Source organism: Linepithema humile, chromosome 6 (assembly GCF_040581485.1).
Source record: "Linepithema humile isolate Giens D197 chromosome 6, Lhum_UNIL_v1.0, whole genome shotgun sequence".
Classification (NCBI taxonomy): Eukaryota; Metazoa; Arthropoda; class Insecta; order Hymenoptera; family Formicidae; genus Linepithema; species Linepithema humile.
The window spans coordinates 24,914,731-24,942,718 of NC_090133.1; the positions used below are offsets into that span (position 1 = coordinate 24,914,731).

The window sequence follows — 27,988 nt, forward strand, 5'->3', positions numbered from 1 at the left end:
CAGCCGAGTTACACGTACTCGTAATTTTTCGACGAAGGGTCACGGCGCGGAAGGGGGAGGGGGAGAGGGAGGGAGGGGAGGGATGCAAGAAGAATACGCGGTCCGGGAAGATGCCGACGGGAGGAGAAAGAAACAGGAAGGCCGCGCGCGTTGTTTGTTCGCTACTCTTCCTTCGTTCGCGACAGGACACCGCTATACCGATCAGATCGATCTCGCTGTTTCTCCACACATCGGAATGTCATGAACGTATATCGGAGAGCTACGTAACATCTGCGCGACTGTTCGGCGTCATTCTAGGTCACACGCTAAATCGCGACGTGGTCACGTATAGGAATATCTTCGGCACCGAGTCCCTGATGACGCGACGTGTCCTTCGTTTTTATTGTTTTAATATAAGTTCAGACCTTTCGACTTGTTCCCAATACAGCGTGCACCTTACGTAATTCCAAGATGGCGCATTCGGATAACAAATTTTACATCTACCATGTATCATGAAACTCAAATTTCAATTCAATACTATTATTGAGAACGTGTTATATAACGTATGTTCGTTGATTGAATATAACTGTTTCCTGTTGGTTTTCAAAAATCAATTTTTGTTTTCTAATATTAACTACTTTATATGCGCAAATATAACTATTTTATATACGCGCATTTTCAGCTTTGCCAGATAAAAGAAAATTATTCAGCATAAACTCTCATCTAATTTTGAGAGAAATAATTGCACAGGCATCGAGAGATTATTGATGCAAAATGATAAACGCCGCGCTATTATATAATCTTTCTAAATCGTTAGTTTTATGGATGTGTGTTAGTTTTATATGTGTGTCCTCGATTTTCCCATCGTCCTCTTTAGCTATTACCTCCATCTTCTTGGTATTTCTCCGGATCCACCTTCCGCCGGCACCGGAGCCAAGCTCGTAGGTCATCGGTTAATACTTTACGAACGCTTTCCGCCTTTCGTGGCGGAAAGAATTCCGGCTGGAAAAGTGGGTTGCCGCGGCGGATGGAACGCGATGACAGCCAGCGTGTATGATTCGCAGGCGACAGTTGGGCTATATCCTGGGGATGATGCACTGGAATACGCTCGCATACCACGGCACGCGTATCCATATATCTATGACGGAGCTATAATACGACGGCGGCGGGGAATGTGTCCGCCCAAAACGACGACGACTGCCGATACGCAGATCGATGGATGCGAAAAGCAGAGCGGATAACCGTAGATCAAGTCTCACGAGACTTTTGACGTGTGCGTAAAAAAAAGTATCTTTCACGATGTCGCAAAGATTAAGGAGAATTTATTACTGCAATATTCTTCATAAAAAATTGTTATTTTTCTAAGCATTATTAGTAACAGACTTTCTCTGTGTACTTTTTATCGAAATCGGGGTAACACCTTTCTTACTTTTAATCGTAATAAATTCGTAGTAAACGTTTTTTAGCATTTTCGTAGAATGCAAAAGCAAATTTAACCCTACACGTCGCATTTAAATACTCGTACTTCATCGGCGTACGAAATATCGACGTATCAAACTACATATGTTCTCGTTTCCCTTATTTTATTGCGATCCGCCGTGCATCGATTCGCTGTCGCTCTGCGCGCGCGAATGAGTGTCTGCGCCCAAGTCGTATTTCAGAGAACAGGAATGGTTCATGGTATAAAACGATCGAACTGCCAGATCCACATTCCGCAATCAGCCTCGGTTTCTGTCTCCGCCGATCAACCAGAAAAGAGAGACGCTCGATCCGGTCCCATAAAATTTAATCGCTGTTATTTCGCAGGGAATATGTATCGCGCCTCTGGGCATCCACGTACGACTCTGTACAAATAACTCATGAACTATAGGCGCTTTTAAATATCTTCTCTGTCCGGCACAACATATACCGATTTTTCGCGATTGCAATGGCCGCTGCAACCCGAGGCGAAGTTCGCGAAATCCGTGAACGATAAATTTCACGGCAATGCGCGACGTCGGCGAGCACCGGGGAGCACCATCGATACGAAAATTAATCGAACACCCGAGAATTGAAAGTAAACGACTCCTGGGCGGAAGTGGATCATAAATAGAGCGGCGAAATGCATTAATATAACCGCGGATGTGCATTCGCCTCGCGCGCTTACGACAGGCCAATGGTAATAACGGCGATCATTTGTCCATTGACGTGACGTCTCCGTTTTTATTGCCGCTTTATACTCTCGTCGTATTACAGTTCGTAAGATATCTTCGTGGGAAGTAGCGGGGGGAAAAGCGGGCGTTCGACGTTGTCTCGTAGCTGGTGATTTATCGATGCTCAAAGAATAAAAGGGTGTGCTTATTTCGACATGTTGTTTATCGCTATGCGTGAGACGATTTTCTTTCAATTGCGCAGACAATCCAGCGCAATTCGCAGGTTCTTCTGATCGTGTAAACAACGTCGATACGTACTGTTGTGAGCGCACAAGTGTTCGTTATGTACGTCAGTCTGATTTTATTCCTTGAGCTGCAACTCACACAACGAGACGTTTCAGACTACGTATTATTTATCGCTACTCCGCCGCTGTGCCATAACCGTCTTCTACGTCTTATAAATGATGCCGTATAACGCGAAAGCTCTGTGACGTATCGGGAGACATATTTACTGAGACGAGTCCCATTCGGGCTATTTACTCGACAACTCTCGACAGAAGCTACTAGCGGACTAAGGTTATTCTTACAAATGTTTGAATGTGGTTCGTGCAAGTAGACAAATTGCGTGCAACATGCACTGTTCTTCTTAAATGCGATTTATATCACTTAAAGTAGCTTCTGCAGTATCTGTATTAATCCAAAGAAACTTGATGCAAGCATAAATATACTTACGACATTTTAGAGAAATTGACGTGATATTATTTGATATTGATAATGTATTATATGCAATTTTTTTCATTATTTGAAGTTTACATTTAACAAAGTTTAAATTTGAAATTTAGTTGTAAGATATTTGAGATTAAAAATTCTGCGACAAGCGGTCATAAGTTCTTCATCAAATTTTCGTTAAGGAATTTTTTATTCCAAAAGATCTGAAACAGAAGTCGTCGTTAAAATATATACTTAGATGTTCCATCTTTCAACCATAGATTCTTTGATAGATTTTGAGTCAGTCTGAACTTAAGGAGAATATGATGTAAGACCGGCAATTTATCGAATTTCAACATTAAGTAGCAATTAAATTTTAAATGAATTTCTAATTTTAAAGTAGCTTATTTGAAATTTATTGAAGAACAAAATATTAATGTTTATGTGACATAAGTTTTTAAATTTCAGCTGCTTATAGCTTAAAAGTACCTATCTAATTATATATATTCAGCATGTCCTCGGACTTTTGTGGTTGATATACATAACGCAAGGTATCTAGGACATTATTTATACTCTGCGATAGTTTATTTTATTCATTAAAATTATATAAGCACCTTATATAATTATAACACATATTTCTAGAACACTGACTTTTCGTTGAAAATAATTCTATACGTCAGTAATATCTGGAATAATTATAAAAAACATTTATGAGAATATTTATTGACGCAAAAGAAACGTGTAAATTACTTCTACACATTTCTTTTGCATTTAAGTAGAATATTAATATTTAAAAAGTAAACTTTTTCAAGATCTTTATTTTTACTCTTTTATCAAAAGAAATTCTTCTTTTTAAAAATGAAGAATTACTCGGAACTTCAAAGAATATGAATTTCTTCGATAAATTCTTTTCTTTTATAATTAACATCTTTTATCTTTTTTTGTGTGTTTTCCAATATGAAGAGCACAAAGCAACGCGACACCGAAACGTTTCTTAGCTTTACATGCACAATACTGCAGTGCGAGTAAACAGCTGCTTGATCAAAGTGTACCAAAGATGTTACGCTGTAAACTCCAGTTTAGAACTACTTCGTTTAAGTATTAACGCTACCGTAAATTAGTGTATCGTACATCCCGCATATCGCTGTAATCTCCGTGCCGTTGAGAAACTGATTTCCCGGCTGAAATTTTCGTATACATTTACCTCTCGCGAATCCAGCTTTCGAGCGGCCGTGCATATCAAGCGGCCATTTGTCGGAGTGCACTTAAGGGTTTTTACACGCGCCCCCGGCCCGAACTCTGTCCGTCAGAAAATGCGAATTGCGAGCCAATCGTTCGAGTATAACCTGACAGGGGATCAAGGCGGGGAGTTCGTTTTCGCCTCCGCTCGTCGCGGAGGAAGAATTCCCCCTCGTTCTTCCTGCGAACGTACTTCTTCTTCGCACCTCAGATAGATCTTGCGAGATTCCGAACTCGCAATCACGCCGAAGTATCTTGATTCGTATAAATCTCCTGTAACTCGCGCGAATCCGACGAACGCGGGGGAGATTTTGCCCGTGACAAGTACATGCGTAATAGGGAGAAAGCTTTACGAGGTGGCTTCGAATACATAGTGGGATACGACTGAACGGCGCCCATGAATTCAAAACAGGTTGGGGTGCTTGGAACTCCCGCTGCCGCGGCTAACGCAATTATGCGCGCCAACGTATTCGCGTATTCTCTTTACTGCCGCGCGATCTAATGCGCGACGCGGACTGCGTAGCGCCGTCAGGCTGATTATAGCTCGCAAAAATCGTGTTTTATCGACCAACTGTAAAGTACGCTACGGCTCTGGAGCTGTAAAAAGGAGATCGGCGATTCATAATGGATACGAGCTGTTTCAATATTGAAACGCAAATTTTGCGACGCGACAGCATAAATCGTTTGAGTTACAGCATCGAATTTTCAAAGACTTCTCTTTGATAATAATTTTGAAATCAACCAAAAGCAAAGGCATTGAATGGTAAAATTTTTTAGATATATTCAAAGAGAATAGCAAATGCGTTCGAATGTACGAAATATAAAACTACGCAAATATCTCTGAAAGAGTATAGGATATTCAAAAAGCTTTTTCGTATTTTTTTTTATGTAAAAAGTTGTATATAATAACGAAGTGACGATAAGGTGATTAAAGCGTTTTATACAAAAAAAAATGAAATATTAATCACGCAATTTGTTCAAGCTCATTTATTTTCAAAATGTTGAAAATAATATATAATGATACAAAAGCTTTTTTTATATTTTCGTATTTATTGAATATTCAAAGAGGCTATTTATTTTTTGACATTTTTATCGATCATAAAACATAAACAGCTTTACATATTCGTCCATAACGAACAAAAATGTTTAGATAAAATAGGCGAGCATGATAATTATAAATCTGAAATGACCATGAAGGGCGGAATGGCGCACTTTATCTTAATCGAAATCTAGTAATGCGAACTGTAGTTGATTGCATTGGCACGGAAACATCTATTACTAGCACGAAATCGTATACCGAGATCAGTGCTAACCGTGAGCTAAATCCTTTGAGGTATCAGAAGGACCTTATCCTCCGAGTTGTTGACCTTTGTGACACGATATGCCCATGCTCTTGGACCTGTGGGATACGGTGTCAGTAACTTCGGCGTCGCGTAAGTAATCAACAGCGACGCGCATAATGCTCCCTTGTTACGGATTAGTACGCCCGATAGCACTGCGTATATAGCTGCGTATATTCCGAACGCCGGTGACCATTCGGATGTAGTATTCCCGTCAGTAAATAGGACGTACATGGATTGCGTTCGCGTTATAAACACAGGATTATGATTAACTGGCAAGGAAAATGCTTTCCTTTTGCAGTGATTCATATATTGTCTCCCTGTGCTTTAATATATAATAATTCATCTATGTTGAAAATATTTATATATTCGTTTAGAATGCCATCTATTGCAAGTTGAAAATGCTGCTCTGGAGAGTTTTTTACAGCAAAATTTATAAAAACAGTGGAAGAATAGAAATTTTCGTTTAATGATCGATTTAATCTCGGTTGAATCGAAAAAGGAAAATGTTATCGAACAGAAGAAAAATTTTTAACGAGATTTTTGATAATACTGTAACTTTGCTGGGATTTAAATACGGACGCCAGATAGACGCCAAATAATACATCGCAGATAGATCTTTAGATAGCGAGGCGTTATAAACCGCTTTTCGCAAGGGTATTCGTTCGTTTGAATGAGACGCGAGGATACAGATGCGATATCTACTTAAATCCGTTAGTCTTCCGCACTCGTACGACGCTCTTACGCAGCGCAATTTTCGCGAAAAGGAGGCAGAGCGCGGAGAGCACTCGAGTGGCTCGCAACTCGGAAACGAGGAGTGCCGGCACTCCACCGGCCGACCCGAAAGCACATACTTCCTTTCCTTCTATCCTTTCGCTCGGTACACACCCGGCTCTTTACGGTTGCTTCCTGTACGCTCGCATATATAATTCCCACAGCTTTCGTTACGCCGTTAGTATTCTCGCCTCGTACGAGATCGAGCTTCCCGCGATTCGGCGGCATGTCACGTCGTCTGTACACATATCGAGCGATAAACACTTAGGTAGTTTGTGCGCATTGCGCCTACCGTCACGACGTACCTCTTACGGGTAATGCGCAAGATATCTTAGACGTGCACTTTTCTCTTCAGCATCTAAACGCATCCACCTAAATTTTCTTCTTAAAAATGAAATAATCTTAGAAATTATGCGAGATGAATATCTCAGTTCACGTTTTTATATTTTAATTTCTTTTTATATTTTCATATCTTAATATATGTTGTAACTATATTTTAACATTTTTAATCTTTTTCTTAGTAAAAATATCATATAAATTATTCTATTTGTCGTAATTTTTAGTATTAAATATTTGTATATTAAATATTTATAAAATATTTAATTAAATATTTATGGAAAAGTTTGATTAAGAGTTTCATTATTTATTTTTACTCTTTTTAATTCGTTGAGCAAGAGTCTATTTTTCAATTTTATGTAATTTTATCACTGATTTCTCGAAACTGCGGCAATCGTTCTCTCCTTGTTTGATCTGTAGTATCTGTTGTTGAAAGGACATCCGGTAGGTCTCGGACATTCTGTATACTCTGCTAAATTGCATGAACAAGCGGAGTCCGAAGAGCGGATATTACCACGAATGTAACATGATATCACACTCGAAATCATAGTATCTCCGTGACGTGTCGCAATTTCCATTACTTATCTTTCGAATTCGGTTCTCCGTATTTTCCATTGTGTTAAGAAATGTCAAGTGAAATCCTATTGTACCATTACTATTAGATGGTAATCCGGATTAAAGTTAAAAACTCGTGATCCCGAGAAGGTACAATGCCGCCTGGCTATAAGAGTAAGTGCTTCCTGAAAACTAAGTTCATTAGCAAGTAAAGTAAGTTTAGACAAGCGGAAGTAAGAGAATTTTGTGATTAAAATCCAATTTATATTCTACAATGTACTCATCTTACAATGTACATATTTTTTTATATTATTAATACACTTAACAAACGATAAAGCGTGATTGTGTCGACCTTATACTCAGGGCCGGATGTACAATTTTGTGGCCCCTAAGCTATGATCTTAAGGAGGCCCCCTCTTATTAACAAAAAATACATTTTTTTAAATTTTTTCTATACTAAAGAGGCCCCCTTATAATGTGAGGCCCCTAAGCTGTAGCTTATCTAGCTTATGTGTAGATCCGGCACTGCTTATACTTCTCAGGATCAATAAGAATATGTCAATCACGCTCATCAGGTCGATTCTTCATTTCGCAATTGAAGCACGACGTCGCATCTGTTAACAGCAAGCAGCGACTGTCATTGCAGAATCATCGATCAGAGTATACAAGAGAGACGCGACGTCCGAGAGAAACTGCAAACGTTTGCCGTGGACGTTTCGGCCTGTTTCGAATGGCACCCCGTGTGCGCGCTCCGAGCTCATATTCGCCGTGATTTATCGTATTCGCATGTGCAACCGCATGTAGGCGCGTCACTCCGCGCAGTCGGTGGATCAGATCTGTCTCATAGATCATTCGCCGACCGTATGTGCGCCGAATAACACGGAAGTGAAATAAAACAGAGAGGCTCACTAGCTCTCTGAATGACTAAAAAAAGGGCCATCGAATTGGAGGAAAACGGAGGATTCATTCTGGTCGGTTGATATGTGCAGCTAAAAGCGCGCGTATTGTTGTAGTTAATGCAGCCGGGTATGGCTGCAATATTTCGATTTATTTTTTCCCCGAATGCAGTGAAACACGCATTTGTTTTTGGGTATTTCAACTTCAAGAAGTTTTCGATGGAACGAGGGCAACGCTGGGAAAAGTTTTATAGCAAGACACATCAAGTTTAGTGCACAAAATGTTATGGAAATTGTAAATTTGCTCCGAATCATAGATAAAAATATGAAAAATAACCTTTTCCGATATTGAGGCAATAGCATTTTCATTGTTATAATGGAGCGAAAGGAAACTTTAACTAAATTAAATTTCGGCGTTGCAAATGGTAGATAATTCAATGATGTAACTTAATTTTCCATTTAATTTCGAACGAATTTTGCTCTATATCACAATTTTCACCTAATTTAATTGCCGAAATATCTGACACTAAAATTTAAAAACTTGTCGAAATCCATTTAAAAAAAAATGAGGGGGAATGTTTAATTCCCTTCTTTTCTTTTTCTTCAAAGGGTTTGCAGTAGATAGAAAGTGCGCGTCTTCGAAAACACTTGACATATCTGTGCGCAGCGTGTGTAGAAACTCTGCAAAGTGCAAAAATCTTTGCGCAAACTTTAAGGCTGAATGAAAAGCAACGTTTACGAGATCAAACGCGGAAAACTGAACCGTAGCGGCAAACATGAAATGCATGTAATGCAAAGTATGCGCGAAGAAAATATATATCTTAAACATATACTACGTGTAACCTGCGAATCTACTTTAACATATTGAGTGGCGCACATGTTGTCGGCTATACAACTAGAGCTTTAACTCCCGTTATACCCTTACGCCAGTAAATACGCCGGTGAATGACATTGTCAGTCATGCTCCATTAATTATTATTGCAAACCATTTTAGCCGTACCACTTTGACGTCAGTCAAGTTAACGTATTAAGTCGTCAGTTACTGCAGCCGTTACATTGAAACATTAAACGCGTTCTGCAAGCTGCAATAAAGTAAATGTAACGTGCACTTGATTTCTTTCTGCAGATTGAGGATCGATTGTATCCAACGAAAACAATGTAAAAAAATGAGATACATTCGGGAAATTTATTGAATCACAAGAAAATTAATGTCGCAGCTTCCGTGGACAGTCGATTGATTCCCGAAGTATGCTCGGATGAACTCCGCACGAGAGGAAAGAGATTTCTCCCAAGCCGATCGTCGACGTTTGAGTTGTGCCTTTTGATTTCTCCGTTCTGCCGGAAGACTGCGATTTCTTTTTTGTTCCTGCCGATCGTGGAAACGATTGCTCTCCTTTTTCGGTGGCTCCTCCTTAAGCTCTCGCATCGCACATTCGATAGCAATAACGAGCGCGAAAAAGGACAAAACTATAGCTGGATGGGATAGTATCTCTTTCCTGATATCTTTATGTTGCCGAATCGATTCGCCGTCCTATCATACCGTGTGCAGTGTCTCCGGTATCTGCATCTAATTCAATCGTGTGTCCCGGGAAAGCAGAAAAGAGACTCGCTTCGCCGAACATACACCGGATTTGTGCGGCTCGTTACGAACGGTCCACAGTCCAGACACGTCTGCCTCCACCGTGGACAAGCAAGCTTGTAAAAGGATACCAAGGGAATCCTTTATAAGATCGATTCGGCTTTCGAGCATTGGCTTTTGGCTTCTTTCTTCCGCCGCACGTTTCGCCGCACGAGAGTCGTCTCTCTTGAGCCGTCTCGAATGATCGTCTCTCTTTCATTCGTCGTTTGGTTCACTCGATACCACCTCATGCAATCCGAGTACCTCCGTCGGCGATAAACGGGGCTTAAATACCGGCAGAATCTCGGTGTAATGTGGAAGTCGCTTGAGGAACGGTCGCAAAAGAAAACGGCCGGGGGCGACCGGGAAGAAATTGGGTTGCTCTTGGTATCCATGGATACGTGCATGTACAGGAATGCATACATATATGCGTACCTGGATCGGTGTGCAGCTATCCGCACCACCATCGCGGTCAGGATTTGCATGCATGCTGCGCCAAGATCTTTCTAGGGAACTCGGCCCATCGGGTGGGTATCTCTCTGCCTCTTACTTACTTGAGAGGAAGAAGATAGCAGCACTAAGGTACGAAAATTTGCTAGATACCGGCAAGATCGGGGATCACTTACTGAAATTTCTGTAGAAAGCATTGCAGCATGTCAGCGCTTATTCGTGATCGCAAGGACGAATAGACACTCGTCGTTCATTTTCTCGCATGGAAATTGTTAAATCTTTTCGATATTTTATTAAAATTTAGTAATGTAAAAAAAGTTGCAATTAAAATAATGTCTAAACGTCCGTGAAAAATATTACTAGCTTTTTTTGGAACGCATAAACATGCAAGAACAAAGATTATATTGTTCTATATTTTTCATTATATTCTATTATGTAAATTCTGGACTCTCTTGGATTCTAATTTATTGGCGAAATGTTGAAAACAATACACCATAATTAAGTATTTTCCGATCCGCATGCAAAAATGACGAATGTTTTATGCATTCCAAGTTCAGATTTAACAAGAGCACACTGATACCTCGAGCGGAAATTATTTCAGGATATTCCATTCAGAAAATGCTACTAATTAGAACGAATACGAGATACAAAAGATCACGGACCATTGTTGCGGACAAGAAAAGGGGAAGTAGTGCGCAGCTGGCGTTAGCGAGCGAGAGAGAGATTCCTGTGCAATACCCTATTTCGCGATGACGTTAAAGTTCCGGCGTAAATGAGTCAACCCTATATGAGTCGGCCGTGGATTATATTTCATGAGTGAGCGGTTACACCGAAAGCCGCGCGACACTTCAAAGGCGCCGGGGTGAGAGTCGAGGCTCGCGTAGAATAACCGAGGTCGAAAGTATCCCGTTGCCGCGCCGGCACGGCCGTCTGCATAAATTCGTGGGGCAAACTGTCATTGCGGAGGTTTCGCATGGCTACGCCCTTAGGTGCAATGCACACCCCGAACTGCAATGCATTTCGAGGCGCGAGCCCGCGGCACGGTGACACGGTGTACGTAGGGTGTGCGCGGGGTGTTGTGCGCGATACCCTGGGTAAACCATCCACCGCGACGGTAAATACATACGGCCGTGTGCATAGCGCCCCGACGGTGGTTGCGCCAATAAGTATACGTACACTCTTGCGTTTTGTCGTTTATGGAGGGTCATAAACCGCGTCGTTCGTCAGGAATCGCCGTCCCATGACGACACAATTGCGTCATCATCCTTGACGTTTCCATGGCGAGCAGGGTAACTCCGACGACGAGGGATCTACTGCAAAATAGTTTTACAACAAACCCCTCGTCGTCATTTCCGCGACCTGTCCGTTCCCTAACATTTCCCGCTGAATCTTTTCGAGCGCTGTTTGACGTCCCAGATTGCGAAATGTTTTTCCCGATTTTTTTCTAATTAAATTGTACACACGGTAGATTCGATGCGTATATCCAGTATTTTGATCGCCTTCGTCGAATAATAAAGCTGTGCGTTGCTTTTCACGACGAAATGTATTACAATGCATTTATGATTGAAAAGAAAAGCACGAAAACAGCCTACTATCCGCACAGCGGATAAAGTAATTCTATTAAAGATAATTTTTTTGCAAGTCTCGTTTGTCTCGTATCGAAGACAGTTTTTTTTATCTATTTTCGCGCTACTTCGGTCCCCATGGAGATGGTCGTATTTTCTCGATACCAATCGGATTCCACGTTCGCGATATCAATCGAATATATTGGTTTTCAGATATATGCGCGCATCGATTCAACAAGTACTGTACGTGCAATTAAATGTGCATTACTGCGAGATTTCATATCGCGCTCGCGTTCACACGGTACATAGCTCTGTAATGGCCTGCGGGTTTCCTGCTGCATTTCTGGTAATCTGCGCCTTGAATAGCACGGAAAGAAAGAATTCCATTTTCAAATGACGAATAATAAAATTAGAAAATGCTGGCTGCACCGCAAAAAGCATAAATCAACAGTGTGGTAATATTTTTCAATGAATGCGAAGATATTTTTCCTCCAGTTGGAAATTAAAAAGTGCGATCTAATTTAAAAGTTGACATTAAAAATTAAAAAGATGAAGAATCTTAACATATGATTAAGCCACAGTACAAAGAGATACAAAGGGTTCCAAACTAATTTATTATTTAATTCGTTTGAAGTAATTTTATTTGAACAAAGTTGTAATTCGAAAAATTTTATATGCGTCACCTTTTGTTCAGTTTGTCGATGATGTAAAAATATTTTATTATTAGAATCATAAAAGAGCGCTACAGCTTAAATTAAATATATTCGAAAGCGTTTTATTTGTCCATTCTGTTTTGGAATGAAGGATATGTATAGTGTGTGCCGCTCAACACTCTTGTATTATTATAATAATATAAATTCTTCCATAGACTTATTGAAATTATTTCAGATAAATCCACTTTAACTCGATCTCAAATTTCCAGCGTGATTAATTAACTTAGATTACACGTGGCGATAGTTGCATCTATCTTAACCTGTGTAGGCTTTGCGGGAATGCGGGAATTCTAGAGAATGTGGTTGGGCATGCGAAGCAAACATCGTTAGCGTTTCTACCTCTGCATTCTTGATGTGTATATAACTTTCGTACATCCACGTTAAACGTTTTTCAAAATGCAGATGGTACTTTGCGACTTTGGATATTTTTGCGTAAAGTACTTACGAAGACAAGCACGTAAGAATTATCGTAACTAAAAAAAATGACAATAAAATCTTCATCAATAAAAAATCAATTACGAATTCGCTAAGGAATTTTGAAGTAAAGATCGAGATACGTGGGCTTAGAAGTTCATCCGAAACTTCTGACGAGAGCAGGCAATTAAAAGATCGAAAAGAAAGTTTTACGAGATCTTACAAACTTTAACCTTTTGTTTGTCGAATCATGCACTTCGATCGAGGAACAAATTACATCTCCCGGTTTACTATTTTATATGTGCAACGTTGTGCAAAATCAGTCGAATTGCCTTTTCAGAATTTATTGTTGCATAAATACATTGAGTATTATCTTTTCAGAAATGCATCTACATCAAAGCTTTCTTTATACCCGTGCAAAGTAATATTAGAGTGGTTTTTTTTCTTCGATAAGACTAGCACATTTAATCTCATAATAGAAAATTTCACGATCCGTTAGGTAAACTCAAGCATTTTTTTTCTTTTTTTAATTTTCCGTCGTACGGAACACGAAAGTGTGCCGGTGGGAAAAGAGATATAGCCTTCCTTTGGACGCTTACAAAGAAAATCCGGGGCGCTTAAATATGACGTAGCGACCGCTTTCTCATAATCTGTATTCAACCGCTGTAATCACTTTCGCTCACTTCCCACCGAGATTGAATTTCGCGGGTAGCTGTTTAAAAGGCGGAATTTATATTCGGCTGGGCGCATTTACCGCGTCAGGGGATAAGCATCAATGCTACTCGGTCATTAATCATTGGGCAAGAAACTTTTTTGCGCGTGCCGCCGTATATCACGCTGGATCGCGCGAATTGCATAATTCCTCAGCTGAGAAAACGTCAAGTCAGCAAGTGCTCTCTTTTGCTCGCATGCTTCCGCCGGACATTGTTTGTTCCACAGTTAACATTAAGCTTGACACGTCTCAATTACGGCACAATGAATGAAGATGTCCATCAATTTTTAGCCAATAATATTTTTTATTCGATTTATTCATTATTTATTACATTATTACGCGAATTCCAGCGAAAAGTATAAAAAACATAAACGTCTTGTACACATTTAGTGGAAAAATGAATTTTATAACATGATAATGGAACAACCGAAAACTCTTCTTTCATGCTTCGCAAACCTGAAATTTGAAGTTCAAAGAGTTCATGGATTATAGAAGCTATATTGTCGTGTAACATTTTGTACAACACCACAGTGGCTTCCCTCGCTGCGAAGTCCTTTTATTAGTTTCGTTTGGCTTCATTTGATTGACTGACGCAATCAAAAATCATTCTCTAAGATCCAATTTTACTGTTGATTGCTATTCGTGAAAATTAACTCGGGAAGATTTTGTTGCGTTTCTCTCGTAATTATTTCCGATGTCTGTGCTTACAAGTATTCTTATCTATTTATTCCCTTCACAAAAGTATTCTCTTATAAGGTAAGGACACCTATAGGAAACTAATAACAAACTCAAAGTCTAATGCTAATTGATTTGTGTTCAAGAAATTTCGAATATTCGAGAAAGACAATTTGATATGCAATCTATTGGTGTACTAATTCAGTAACCTGCTTTTAGTTAACCTACATAATACGAAAATGTTCCTTGTAATTTAACGTTTGTCCGATGCAAGTGCTGTTAAACTTCGTAACAAGTATCTTCTTGAAGCGCGCATCAGGTGTACGTAATGCTATGAATCTGAAATTATGTTATTACTGAGATTATTATCACTTAAACTATTAAGTATAAGATTAGTACGAGTTATTGATATTTGAATGACTCGATAACTGTTTTAGCTTTTATTGCTGAATCACTTTGAAAAGTCGAAGATATTTTTATTTTTAACGATATTAATTTTTTATACCGAGCCGAGAAAAAAGTTCTTTCTCCGCCATTAATATATTTCGTGTAAAGATTACGTCTCGCTTTTCGAGAGAATAAAACTGCTTATCGAAGATAATATGCAGAAATTCTATTGATTTATGAAGCGAAGCGTCTCCGTCGACGAAAGTTTATGTAAACTTTTTACGATTTACTTACAAATCGCGCCATCGTACGATTTACTCGAATAACTCACTTTCGACGCCATCACGATCTCTCTCGGAACGATAATGATCCATTAAGAAAGCCGGAACTCGGTCATTCCGACCAATACTCTCGACAGGCGTGCTCGTTGCCGTCGCGACTCGACGGAACCGATTTCACGCAGGAAGAGAAAAAAAGAAGGAGGGACATTAATCGGGGCGGGCACGGCGCCGGGAACGCGAGCGAGTCCTCTAACTTTCTATCGAGCTGGAAACCCTTGTCTTTGTACTTGGCGCGGGACGCCGTTGAGTGCGCGGGATGACGACGAGAGGAGGACGGCGGGCGGGCGCGGTGGTGCAAGGCAACGGGAGTTCGCCCTCTGATTCCGGATGAACGGATTTCGCTGAAAGCAGATTTACATTTCCCCGGCGTTCTCTCCAACGTTCTACCCCACCTCTCAGTATCCGCGAGCCCTTTTTCTCGCGACGTTCGTACGACGATTCATCTGACGATGGGATCACGCTTGATTTGTCGCAGGTGGAGGCGACCGCGAGGCAGCTCCGTGCGAAAGACGAGGACGGGGCGCAGTGGAGCGAGATGAGCCTCACCCTTCAGCCGTTCCATTACACGAACGGCCAGTTGAATCTACGTTGCACCGCACAGATACCTGGCATATACTCGACGACGAGCGAGCTCCAGCTCGGCACGGGAATACGCGAGCCCGTACCAGAAAGAGGTGAGTATAAAAATCTCATTTCTACTTGCCCAGTAATGTCCTGTAAATCTGAGATTTTCTAAAGTCTACAAGCTTTTCACAACTCGTTAGATATTTAAAACTGTTTACGATTAGCCAAGATGACGCCGCTTAAACGTCGTTAGATTAAAAACAAACAAAACTCGAAAATTTTGCATTTAATTCGTAATTTTAATGGGCCACACTTAACATTTACATTACATCACATCTCTTCGGCCAATTTGAATGGTAATTCGAGTTTAGCTTTCAACGTGAATATAACCGAACAGATGTCTAAGGTCAGTGCAAATTAGATCAAGTCTGGTTAGGCCAAGTTAGATTATGTTTCCATGGAATCAGATCAAGTTTCTCAGTATCCAATACCATTGTACGCAAGCCCACTAACGAATTTGTGCGATATCCTTTGTGGTATATCAGTAATTATCTGTATCATATTCTATAACATTCAACGAAAGGAATTTCGAGAGTAAACAATGGTAACTATATATCGTCTTTTCGCACATCGCGACGCGGCATCTCGATCTGCGCGCACCTGTTTATTCAATGCTCTCGTCTGCGATCTCAAATAGTGGACGTTCTGCGGGTAATAGTCGCACACGTACCGTTCCGAGTCGAGATTAGTCGGTTGGTCGCACGGACTAATAAATTTCGAGAGCGGGGTCCACCCACTCGAAATCGGTAAGGAAGCCTCCGGTGCACGCTGCGCCTGCTTCCTGCACGCGACGTCGACGAGATTTAATTGAGCGGCCACGGGTATAACCTACGCTCCCATTACCTTCCGACCGGCCGACCCGTCCTTTTACCCTTTGCCCGATGCACCCGCCGGCGTTCCACAACTTTCGTCGCCTCGTGTACGTACGGAGTCGGTAGTGCGCCAATGATTTCTATGTTCTCTCTGCGGGTGGATGCTGAGTGGATGCGAAATAATTCACGATAGTTTCGCTTTGAAACGCAGATTAGTGAAGTTATAAACCTGCTTGAAAATTGTTTAAAACTAATTTATCGCATTCTTGCTTTGTGTGAAAGATATTCAAACAGTAATTAGCATATCGAATTCTTTACTCCTACAACAATATATGTATAATTTCCTATTTGTTGTATAATTTTAGAAATTATTAAATTTTCTATGAAAATTATTCTTTGTTCTAGACATTTTTCCGTCGTTAATTTAACAGATTATACGCGCTGATGTAATTTGATGTCGCTTGTCCCGCATTTTTTTAATTATTTAATAATTCTTTAAGAAAGATTAAGTAATAATTATTTCAATGAGATTATTCTAAATTTTGGTATTATTAAAGATGTTCTCTCGACGCTTAGAAAATAGTTACTAGATTAATAATCTTTCGCACTTAATCCATTTAATTTAATTGTAATATTATATAATTTAGACAAGTATTATTTCACTATCGCACTATCTTGTTAATCGAATCGAAAATCTAGCTTGGAAGATTGCAGCCAATAGAGAAGAGAGATTGCGTACGTATCAATAGATTACATTGATGCAATGCCTCTACACAACTAGTGTCTCCGTTGGCAACCCCAATTTTATGATCGTGTTCGTACACTGCGGAATCGAAAAGTATCGTCCACCGATAATCTATATCCTGGTGTTTTGAATCTGGCTCTCCAATGGATTTCTGTTCGAAATACGGGTGATTGGATACTTCCGTTTGCCCGACGGTCGGGAAAATAACCAGTGGGTTTTGCGTATTGTGCAATTCGTCCTGGGAAAACAACGAACGCATAAACGCCATTGTGCCCTTTTTGTCTGTTTTACATCTTGCTTATAATACAGTATTCCCTATTTTCAGGAAAACGCGTTGTACACAAGTTTTATTGTTTACCGTTGCGTATCATATTGTGTGTGATTTATTGGTTAATAAATGATATCTTCATTTTTCAACATTGCACAATCGAACATTTTAATTATATTTTTTAAATTGCAGTTGCTGAAAAGTACAATTTTTGGTATGAAAACGAAGTTATTTATTTTATATTTTATGTTGTTCTGCAGCATTCCTTTTGTTTAATTTTAATCTTTTATCTTTTTGTTATTGACAGTTTATTTTATGGCATGTGATGTAACTTTTATTTTTATATCTCATATGGCAAAACAAAAACCAAATTGCTTGTATTTGTAGGAAGAATGTTGGAAAATTGAAATAAATGATCAGCTTAAAGAACTGCCAATAGGAAATGCAGGTAGCATTCAAAATATCAAGCAAAATTCAGTACTAAAATGATCAAAGAAACTGTAGATATAAAACATAATACAGGAAACTTGGAAACACCGTATAAAAATTTCAAAGATCTCACTTCTACGTTGCGGGGATGCGAGCTTTCATACGCGAAGAAATATAGAATATTTGCGCTTGATGTAATATGGAAAAGGAATATTGCCGTAGACTTTTTAGTGATTTTCTTCCGCCGACGTGAACTGAAGTTTAATATGTGAAACGGGCGCAAAGTAGATGGATGACTCGAAGAAATGGTTGGCAGGTGTTGTCGTGGACCGGTGCGAAGAATGTTCATGAATTTGCCGACATAGCGGCGTCCTAGAAAACTTCTTATCATCACATCGAACAATGCCGGCCGCGCTTGATATGTAGCACATGTGTGCCGCTTTAATGCGTTGAACTGATAAACTCGCGTTATTTCGATATAGCCAATCAACTATGCAGTGGTAAACCAGAGTTATTCCGAGATAGGTAATCAACTATGCTGCGGTGAACCGAAATATCACACGTAATACGAAGCTAAAGTGCACGGATATTACGTGCATCCATTGTTAACAACATAATGTACATCTGTAAGTTGCGATATTCTTAGTCGTTTCCGCAAACATTTCGCGTGAGTTCAATTCCAAACGAGACGCAGATCCATTAGTCATCGCGCGCTGATAAATTCCATCGCCGATATCAATAAAACATTTCGACACACAATGCGGAGTAATCCCTTTCCCGACTGTCGGAGTACGTGTACATACATTCGCAATTTGTGAAAATAAAGGAAAGCCATTTGTACGCGAAACGAAATTAACGCGCGCGTTCAATCCTGTATACGGTTTGACCGGTTGCCAGCAATCGTTGAATATAATAAATCGCAGCGGAGCGCAATGGATTACGAAATGTACAAAAATTTTTAGCGCGTAACGGCATTTATCAAAAGTCGTACACACGCTTAGTTCGACGACGTTGCGTAATCACTTTTCGGCTACAGCCTCTTTGATGGTTTTTTTTTGTTGTTTTTTTTTTGTTAAACTTTATTCGCATTCTGTCGACCCTGTATTGTTAAGCTACTGGAGTTCGGTTTACCTCATATTTGTTTGTTTTGAAAGGACCGCCGGTGGTCTATATGCCCACGAAAGCGGGACGTTCATTTTATTTTCAATGACGTTTGCCCGATAACATTTAATAAGCGTCGGTCGCATGCAGCATTTTATAAAAGACTGTGGCGTTTACAGAAAATAAAAGCGACCACAAAAATGGTATTTTCCGCTACGATCGTTTTTTCATCTCAATGGTCGTGCCTTTTGTAGAAAATCCGATTCATATGTAGCATTGATCTAACAATACACAATGGTGAAATGACGCTAAACTCTGTCGCCAATTCGATATGGCTTCATCCCACGGTGAACGCGCTGCTTGATCCAGCTATTTTAGTTAATATCAGGAAGCTAACGACTGTTATTGGCAGTTCGAAATATTTTTTGTCCACGCTTCGATGTACTCTTTATAGCTATCACAAAGAATATTTACATGTGAATTTTCATATGATTCAATTTATATTCATTCATTCAGAAATTACGCAATTTTTCGGTATTATACTTACATTGCAGCGTGCGCCGCAAAATGACGTCATATAACATTTCCGCGTGCGTTACGAGCGATTGTCTTCCCACCGGTGTGTGAGTTTGTTTCCGCGCAAAAAAACTCACGTCATGTACCGCGTGAAGTTTAATGACGCGACGCGGACTGCTGCGGAATTCTCGCTGGATTTTGATATACGTTCATTCGCCCCCGCCTCTGTCCTACATACGCGCCGATGGTACGAGACACGAAAGATTCGGTGCCTCGCTGGGGAAACTTGCCCGAAACGGGAACTTCGGCTCTTCCGTCTCCTTGTCGCTTCGCCGTCCTTGCTTTCTCTCGACATCCTTCTGAGCCCTCCCTTTGCTCTCCGCCCCCCTCCCCCTCCTCTCTTCCCTTCCTCATCCACCGGCTTCACGAATTACCCGAGTCCCGGGACGCTAATCTCACATGTAGGACGACGAGCGAGGCAAGAAGAAAGGGATTTGAACGTCTTTGGGCCTGGGGGACGCCATCTCGTCTGCAGTCAAAGGTTACCGCTGCGGTATACGTGTATATTTTGCGTTTGAGCACACACGCGAAAGTACATAGGGTGACTCGTAACAGCGCGGCTGCAGTCAGAAATAATTCCGCACTGCGATAATTCTTGCTGCTAATTAATTTCACGTCGGATATTTAATTAATTTGGTCATGTAATTAAAGTCTCATTAGCGTCGTGAAATTTTTTTTTTTTTATTTAGATTATCTGTTTCATATCTTAACACCGCTGTAGCTATTTGACACGTAATTAATTTTATTATCAAGTTTATCTTCGCAAACATCACCTGCAATTTATACAAAATTTTTTCTTCTGCAAAGCTGAATACGTCGAAATCTTTTAAGCTTCGATCAGCGCAGTTTTAAAGCCACTCTCGTTATTTTCTAATGTCTGATATTCAGGTCAAGTATTCCGATCCTTGAACCATCTTCTATACATGTCGTATGTGTAATTTCGTGGCGGACGGGTCCGGAAGCGCGGATCAAGGTAGCGCAGATATCCTGACGCGCTTTTAAGAGTGCCTGTTATCAAAGCTTTGCATACCCGATTATTCGGTCCTTCTTGTTCCCGTGTAAACTACCGGGCGGAGAAAACGCGCGGTGCTCTCCGATTGACTAACACCCTCGTGGAAGGCAGCGCTTATCGGCTGCTCGGCTTCGCGCACAGTAGACACAGCCACCCCCTGTCAGTCAGTTAGGGAAATATCTCGCGCTGCGTGACGACACGCGCGCTCGCTTCTGCGGCCGACATCTGCACGAAAGCAGGTGATTGATCACTGACATTCTGTACCGTTATTATTGAAAGTGTCATGTAGGTAATCATATGGTTCCGATTCGAGATAAGCCTTTTTTACTTTAAATTATTTTTTTCGCAACATTTTAATTCAAACGCCGCTTCTTTAAATATCGAAAAAATTTGCAGAAAAATTTTCAAAGCTAAATTCTATTTCGAAGATTCGTGGTTTAATAAATGAAACTTCTTTCTCTAAATCGATTTAGGAAATTTATACAAATCTGTAATCAAAATAATTAAGTTTCAATCAATGAACGATACCACAAGTAAACTTTGCAGAATGGATATAGTGCCGAAATTAAAACAACATGCTTGTTTTAGATGGGATCAGGGAATTTTCAAGTTATGTCAGATCGGGATTCTGTTCTCAAGTTGTATACGAACTCATCTTCAGGTGCCTGAAATTTATTGGTTTATGTCGAACTTTACTGAGTTTCTGATTACTTGTGAATATCCGATTAGTTTCGAGCGCCAGGAAATAAATGGATTACCGCAAGACATGGAAAATGAGGGCTTTTCGATTTGAGCTTATCCGTCACTTAAATAAGTTCTTGAAGTGATATTTATATTCAAAATTTTATGCCGTATATAACACGTTGTAAGTGTCCAATGTTGGCTCTTGCTTTTTCTCAAAAATATAATCATTTTTAATTTTCTAGATATTTTCTACATATCATGTACGAGGGATGTTCACGTTAAAACCGGAATTTCTTTCAATTACTGCGTACTGTTAAATTCTAGTTTTGACATATTATTCTTTACAACACGTTTCTCTCTCTCTCTGTATATTATATTTTTATCGATATAAGTAGATACACATGTTACAATTTTAATTCTGCTCTAATTTGCAATTATTTATAATGATTTTAAACAAATATCATTGATTGCTTCGATACATGAATAATTTGAAGATACATCTCACTGTATGCAAGAACATCTCAATTTCTCTAGAGAACTTTTGGTTGGTCTGCAAACTTGTGAGCACCAGGATAGAAATTTTAGTTAATGTATCTTACAAGAATAACTTTTGACAATTTTCACGCTGTATTGCGCTGAGATCTTTATACATACGAGTGACAAAGTATACGTGCAACAGAAACGCACTACGGTTGTACTCTAAGTAAATCGTTTCTCCGAAACTTTCCGAAAACTCGTGTCACGAACTTACGAGCACCAGCTCGTGAACTTTGCTGAAGAGTTTTTACATCAAGAACTCTCCGGATTTCGTCGCGGCCTAGCGCACTTTTCAGGCGGACGCTTCAATCCCTCTCAAAGGCTCTTACCGAAAATCCATGAAACGCTACCTCATAAGCTGTCTTACGCACATTTATACGCATATTTATACATTGCCATTTATACGCACCGTAAAAATCTGACTGCGCGAACTTTACGAACTTTATAAAAGTTCTTCGCAAATAATTCACTTTGCGAATTCATTTCGTACAAGTATTAACATGCCTTGAACAATTAACTTTTATTTGTTTTATTTAGCAATCAATTTGTTGCATATTTGCATAAAATTAATTATTTTTACCGAATACTCAATTATATTATTTTTTGTATATTTTCGGGACGGGAACAACTTTAACACGGTCAAATCTCTAAGTGAGAAAAAGTTTTCGATGGCATATATGTATACTGTACATCAATATTTCGTAGAGTACTTTGATATGCATAAAAAAAAAATTGCATGTACGGCACAGTATGCGTTATCAAACGTTAAAGATAATCAGATTACTCGTCGTTTTTTATGTGCAAGTGGAATATTCCAAAAGTAATATCAACGATCGCTATCGAGCAGCTATCTGGATTCCGAGTGTTCGCGATTTCGCCATCGTTCGCAAAACTCCCCGTACGTTTCGGGATAAATTTGATGGCAGCAGACTGGGGGGAACGTACATCGTAAACCCCAACGATTGATAAGCGACCAAAGGATTTCGGCCCTCCTCAATTTTCAAACCTGTCGGAGCTTATTCCACTTTAGTCCCTTTTACCGTTCCCGCACACTCCGACGCTGCCGCCGTTACTGAAATTCGTTCTCTTCTGCGCCCGTAGTAATTTCATTTCGTTCACACCCGGTTTTCCGCGGGCGGCTGCTTGCTTGATTCGTACGTATTACTCCCTGGGCCGTGGTCGACAGAATTGTTTTTAGGAAATTGACTTTTCCACCCGACAGAAGGAACAATGCCCCGCGGAGGAAAATCCAGTGACGTTCCACTTAATGGCGCTCCCCCTCGCGCGCCAGTTTCCATTCCGAAAGGGATTTCAACAGTTGACACGCTTCGCCCTGCCAGTGAGATTTAATCTTGGGCAGAGAGAAAAATGTCGTTTTACGCGAAATCGCTCCCCAATAATCTATCATCTCATTTAAATGTATTCTTTATCTGTCTGGTGACTTAACAAGGGAACAGAAATGTGATTTCCTCTTCCGCGTTTTTACGTTTTCTTCGGAATAGGTTAAAATAAAAATTTATTTGGATTTCTCGCAGGTTTAGAGAAGAAAATTGTGGTTCTAATTAATTATCTCGCAATTACGAGATATATTAAAAAATATTACAAATTAGATTTCTTTTTTTTTTCTTTTTTTTAATTTAATTTTTTTTAAATTGTTATTCATAATTTAATCTTCGCTTATAACGTAAAACTAGAAACGATGCAGTCTTCTCTCTGAATTTTCTGCAAAACGTAAGTGGATTACGTATTGCTGTAGGTATCGCTATGTGGGATGTATCTCGGTCAAAACTACGCGTTTTGGACTACAATAATATTCATGTGACACACATGTCAACATGTCAACATTAGAATCGCGCCCGGTGCCTGTAAATGCTTAGTTTTGAGGTGTGTTATATTCACGGCCGATAATGTGCAGAGTTTACAAACCGAGCTAAAATCAACTGATTATCGTCGACGCATTTCTCGATGGATTTGATATCTATTCGCCAGATTTCCTGCATGCTCAGTTCGACGGGGATATGTTGTGTCGTTATCACCGCTGTTATTGATTATAAGCGTGTCGATTTTGAACATCACGCAGCATAATAATGACGTTTTAATGATACGAAATGCACGCAAAATGTGTACCAAATGTGTACTAATCAATGTCCAATGACGCTTGAGGTACTGTTATTCGACTGATGCGTTTTATTTATTTTTCTTTTTTTTTTGCAATATACTCCGTCGATTTTCATGTAAATCATTTAACGTAAAAAATCTCTTTGCCAAAAAAAAATAAAGTTTCAACGAGGACGATACGTCGATACGTGCCATCGTTTTGTGCAAATAGAGATCACGTAGCGCATATAAATTCTGCACTGCAAAGATACTAGAAATTTGAATGCAGCGTACAGTTTACAGCGAAATGTTCAACTTGGAAAAGCTTTCGCTTTTTTTTTACTGGATTTTTTATTTTACATGATGAATAATAAAAATCATAATCTATTTTCAGGTGCATAGTTTTAATTTTAGATTATTATGGGAAAACTCCAGTAAAATCTTAAGGCGATAACTTTACCGTATTAAACATTATTTCTCAACTTTTTTTTTTTTTTTTTTGCAAAAAGGTACTATAATATTACAGAAAATATTTCTTTCATATTCGCAGTACGTTGCGCAGCTTGTGACACTTTTGTTCAAGATGTAGTTTAATAAAGTAGAATAGCTTCTAACATGCAAAATATTTGAAAAGCTGAAATATTAAAAGAAAACTGATGCGATATAAAAATTACTTCAAACAGATATTTTTTATTTATTTTTCAATATATTATACAAGTATCCCAAGCATTTCTACATGCGGATCGTATATTTTGGTATAATATGGAAATGATTCCGTTACACTTTCACTCGTTGTCACAAACTACGCGGCATGATAGTTAACATTCCAGAAGCGACACTCGCCCAATTGTCAGAATGACGGGAAATAGTAACGTCCTTTCTCTCTAACATGTGTTGCAGTAACCTCAGAAAACGGAAGCGGCACGCACACGATGACATTTGTGACAATACTCTGCCTGGGCATGCTCCATCTGCTTCTGAGATAGTCACGGCACGCCTGAGATCACGAGAAGGGAGCTCACGGGCGTCGCATGATAAATAGCACACTAGTCAACAGGAGAAGGGGCTGGAGAAGGAGACGATGGAACGAGAATTTAAGGATCGCGTATGGAGGGCGCAGAAACAAATATTGTTAAACCGATATGATTACCTAAGTATTTTTCTTTTACTTTTTTTTCTCTCTCTCTCTTTCTCTCTATTGTATAGTGCATTGATTTACGTTTTTTGGGACGGGATTAGGGATCGTGAATTCTGCATGTTTCCCGTTTTTGTCACGACTGTTGACAGTAGCGCGCTGTGTTAACCTTCGACTGGTGAAACTGTTCTCGACCTGAACACTGCCATTGTAATTAGAATCAAAAAGAAACGCGACGTTCAACATTTGATATCTTGCGCGATCGCATGAGATCGCAAATTGTTACCGTTATATATTTTACAACCGCGTCTTTTATATAGCCTGTTACTTTGTACAAAAAAAAACGCGCCCGCGCGCGTACGCGATTGTTTCTTGTTTATCTTTTCGGTCGTGTATATATATATATATGTATATATACAATATATATATATATATATATATATATATATATATATATATATAGACAGAAAAGAAAGGACGGCAAACGCGCATTGCCAGTCAAGGGTTAACGTGGATCCCGGATTGGACCCTGACCGGTGGAGAAATAGATAATCGGATAAAGGATCGCCGCAGCTAAATCCGTCGGGAAACTCGCTGCGATGCGTTTTACGCGGCGCGGGGAATCGAAAACAAGGGAAGCGTAGCCAATTAGTCGCGTTCGATTACTGCCATGGCGCTCAATTTGACGTTCGCGATGAATAATGAACAAAAGGGGTTCATCCAAGGATATAGAACGACAGCGAGAAAGAAGGATAGGTTTCCGACGTCGATTGCACGTATACATACGTCTGTAGGTGCTTGTATAGCTCGCCTCCGAGGGATTTGCGATCTTTGTCGCGAGAGAGAAAGAATGAGAGAAAGAGAGTATATGTGTGTGAAAGAGAAAGAAAGAAAAGAGCAGCGAGCGAGAAAGAGGGTGAGAGACGTTCTCTTTCGCTACACCGCTGACAAGAAGAGATCCGAACCAGCGTGATCGCACAAAGGAAGAGGATAAAAGCGGTGCGAAAAGTTTTCGCATACCGGGAGAGAGGAAATCGCCGCCGAACTCTCGTTTCGCGAAATCGTATCTCTCTCTCTCTCTCTCTCTCTCTTTCTCTCTCGTACTCTCTCCCGGTAACAACGCACTCGACGTGCACTCGAATATCTCTCCAATACACTCGCCAAAGACGTGCGATTCGAGTCCATTTGTCCATTGTCCAAACGCTCCCGGGCTCGCTTGTGTAGGCGGATCAATGTCGCGAGTTTCGAAGCGGAGGAGTTCGGATCGCGCGCGGTATCGGATCGTACCTTTTTTATTTTTCCTTTTTTTTTTCTTTTTTTTTCTAAGTTCTCGTTTTTCGCGTATCACGTGCGAGAGAGCGACGTGGTTGCTGCGCTGCTGCTATTGCTGCCGCTGTTGCTGCCGCTGTTGTGGACAAATGCGGTCATAGATAAGCAAGGTATGTACTTACGTCGATTATTATTGATTAATCGTGCGCGATTCGCTCTAACAAATTTATTGCCCAATTATTTTTTTAATGACGTACAAGAGAAGATAAAATTCGATCTAGCTGTTCTTTCCTCTGTATTTCGTCCTTTCTCTTTTAACGCGGTATGTACGTTTGTGATATATACGTTTTTACCTATTTCGCTGCTTTATCACCCCTCGTAGACTTTGAAATGTAACGTTTAAGCTGGACGACACATTTTACCGATCTCCGACGTCCTCGCGCTGTCGAGCTCCAGGACGAGTGTCAAAGCTTTCTGCAGGTATACGACGTCGTTGGGCGTGTAATCTGTGGAAGGGCTCGTTTCGAGAATCGATTTATCGAAGGAGATAGAGGGGAGACCGACGCGTTGGAAAGAACGGCACGAACGTTGCGTTTTTCATTCTCCATCCACCTCCGCTTTATTAAACGGACGATAAACTCCGTGGACGATCCCGCGCGTCTATAAACCGGCCGCACGTTACAGCTTGTTTCTTCATCCTGAACACAGAAATCGTTTGTATTAACTCCCATCTCCCCTCCTCTCTCAAACAGAATGCGTCTCTTCTTCTCTTTCCTTCGCTTTCGCCCCCGACGCGCATATGATAGCATTTGGCACGCTCGCGACCGCTCACAAATCTCTTCGCGAAGTAATGCGTATCGGCGTGGAACTAGGCGGAAGGCACCATGCGAACCGCGACCCTTATTTTTCATACAAGCAGATTCGCCGATTCCCCGACTGGTGTAGTAAAATCGCGCCAAATCGCCGAAATCGGTTTCGAGCGTGCTAATATTCCGAGCGATGCTCGAAACGAAGATTGATTCTCAATAATCTCAGACAAATTTGAAAGTCGTAGGATTAATTTGTAGCGATAATCACGAATAGTTGAGTTTTTAATTTAAAAATAGAGATATACAATGGATGCATTTTTATAATAATTTTATTAACATTGTTTTTGAGACGAGGAAGTTATTTTGTTTTTTAATAAGTTATTTTAATTTATGGAGCTAAAAGCGTGCAGAATTATTATTTTGTGAACGAACGTGTGAATTACACTACTGGGTAATTTCGCGAAAGTTTCATTTGCGAGGATCGGATGAAATGTGGCGGAGACAGGACGATTCTCTTGAGAGCAGTTAATCTTTGCGCCTAAAGTATGAAGCTCGTTTTTGTAAATGGGTAAGTAAGATAAAAGCTCGAGTTATTACTGATTATTTACCGATAAGTTTACTATTATTCCCGAGAAAGTTAGAACATCCCCGAAGCGACGTCAAAACTTATCTCAACATGATGTAACATATGTATACTAGAAATAGGATAAATAGGAATATTTCGTTAAGCCAGATTTTAATTTTTTTAGATTTAAGATATTCTATAAATTATTATTATTTTTGGGCATTATACTTTTGTTAATGTAAATACTTATTTTTAACAGATATAATAAACTTGCATGAACACAAATCTCATCGGTTTTCTCTTTGACAAGAGAAAAATATCTCGCAGATGCAAATGTTTCTCCTCTCCGGCATATTATTAGCATTTTATTAATACAAATTTGCGATAATTTTTTTTCTCGAGCTATATGTTTAAAACATGAAAAAATAAATATTTTGCAGAGTTTGCAAATTTTTTCATTACGTAAATTGGTACAAACTTTAGCTCAAAGA

At 39.9% G+C, this 27,988-nt stretch overlaps 1 protein-coding gene across 1 annotated transcript in view; it reads left to right on the forward strand.

Moving 5' to 3' along the window:
- Positions 1–27,782, forward strand: part of LOC105677094 (platelet endothelial cell adhesion molecule-like) — a 132,173-nt gene extending 104,391 nt beyond the window's left edge. The window contains exons 5-6 of the mRNA XM_012375470.2: positions 15,310–15,508; positions 24,620–27,782. Of these exons, the coding sequence (XP_012230893.1) occupies positions 15,310–15,508; positions 24,620–24,705 (285 nt within the window). The 3' untranslated portion in view covers positions 24,706–27,782. The remainder of the gene's footprint in view (positions 1–15,309; positions 15,509–24,619) is intronic.
- The last annotated feature ends 206 nt before the right edge of the window (positions 27,783–27,988 follow it).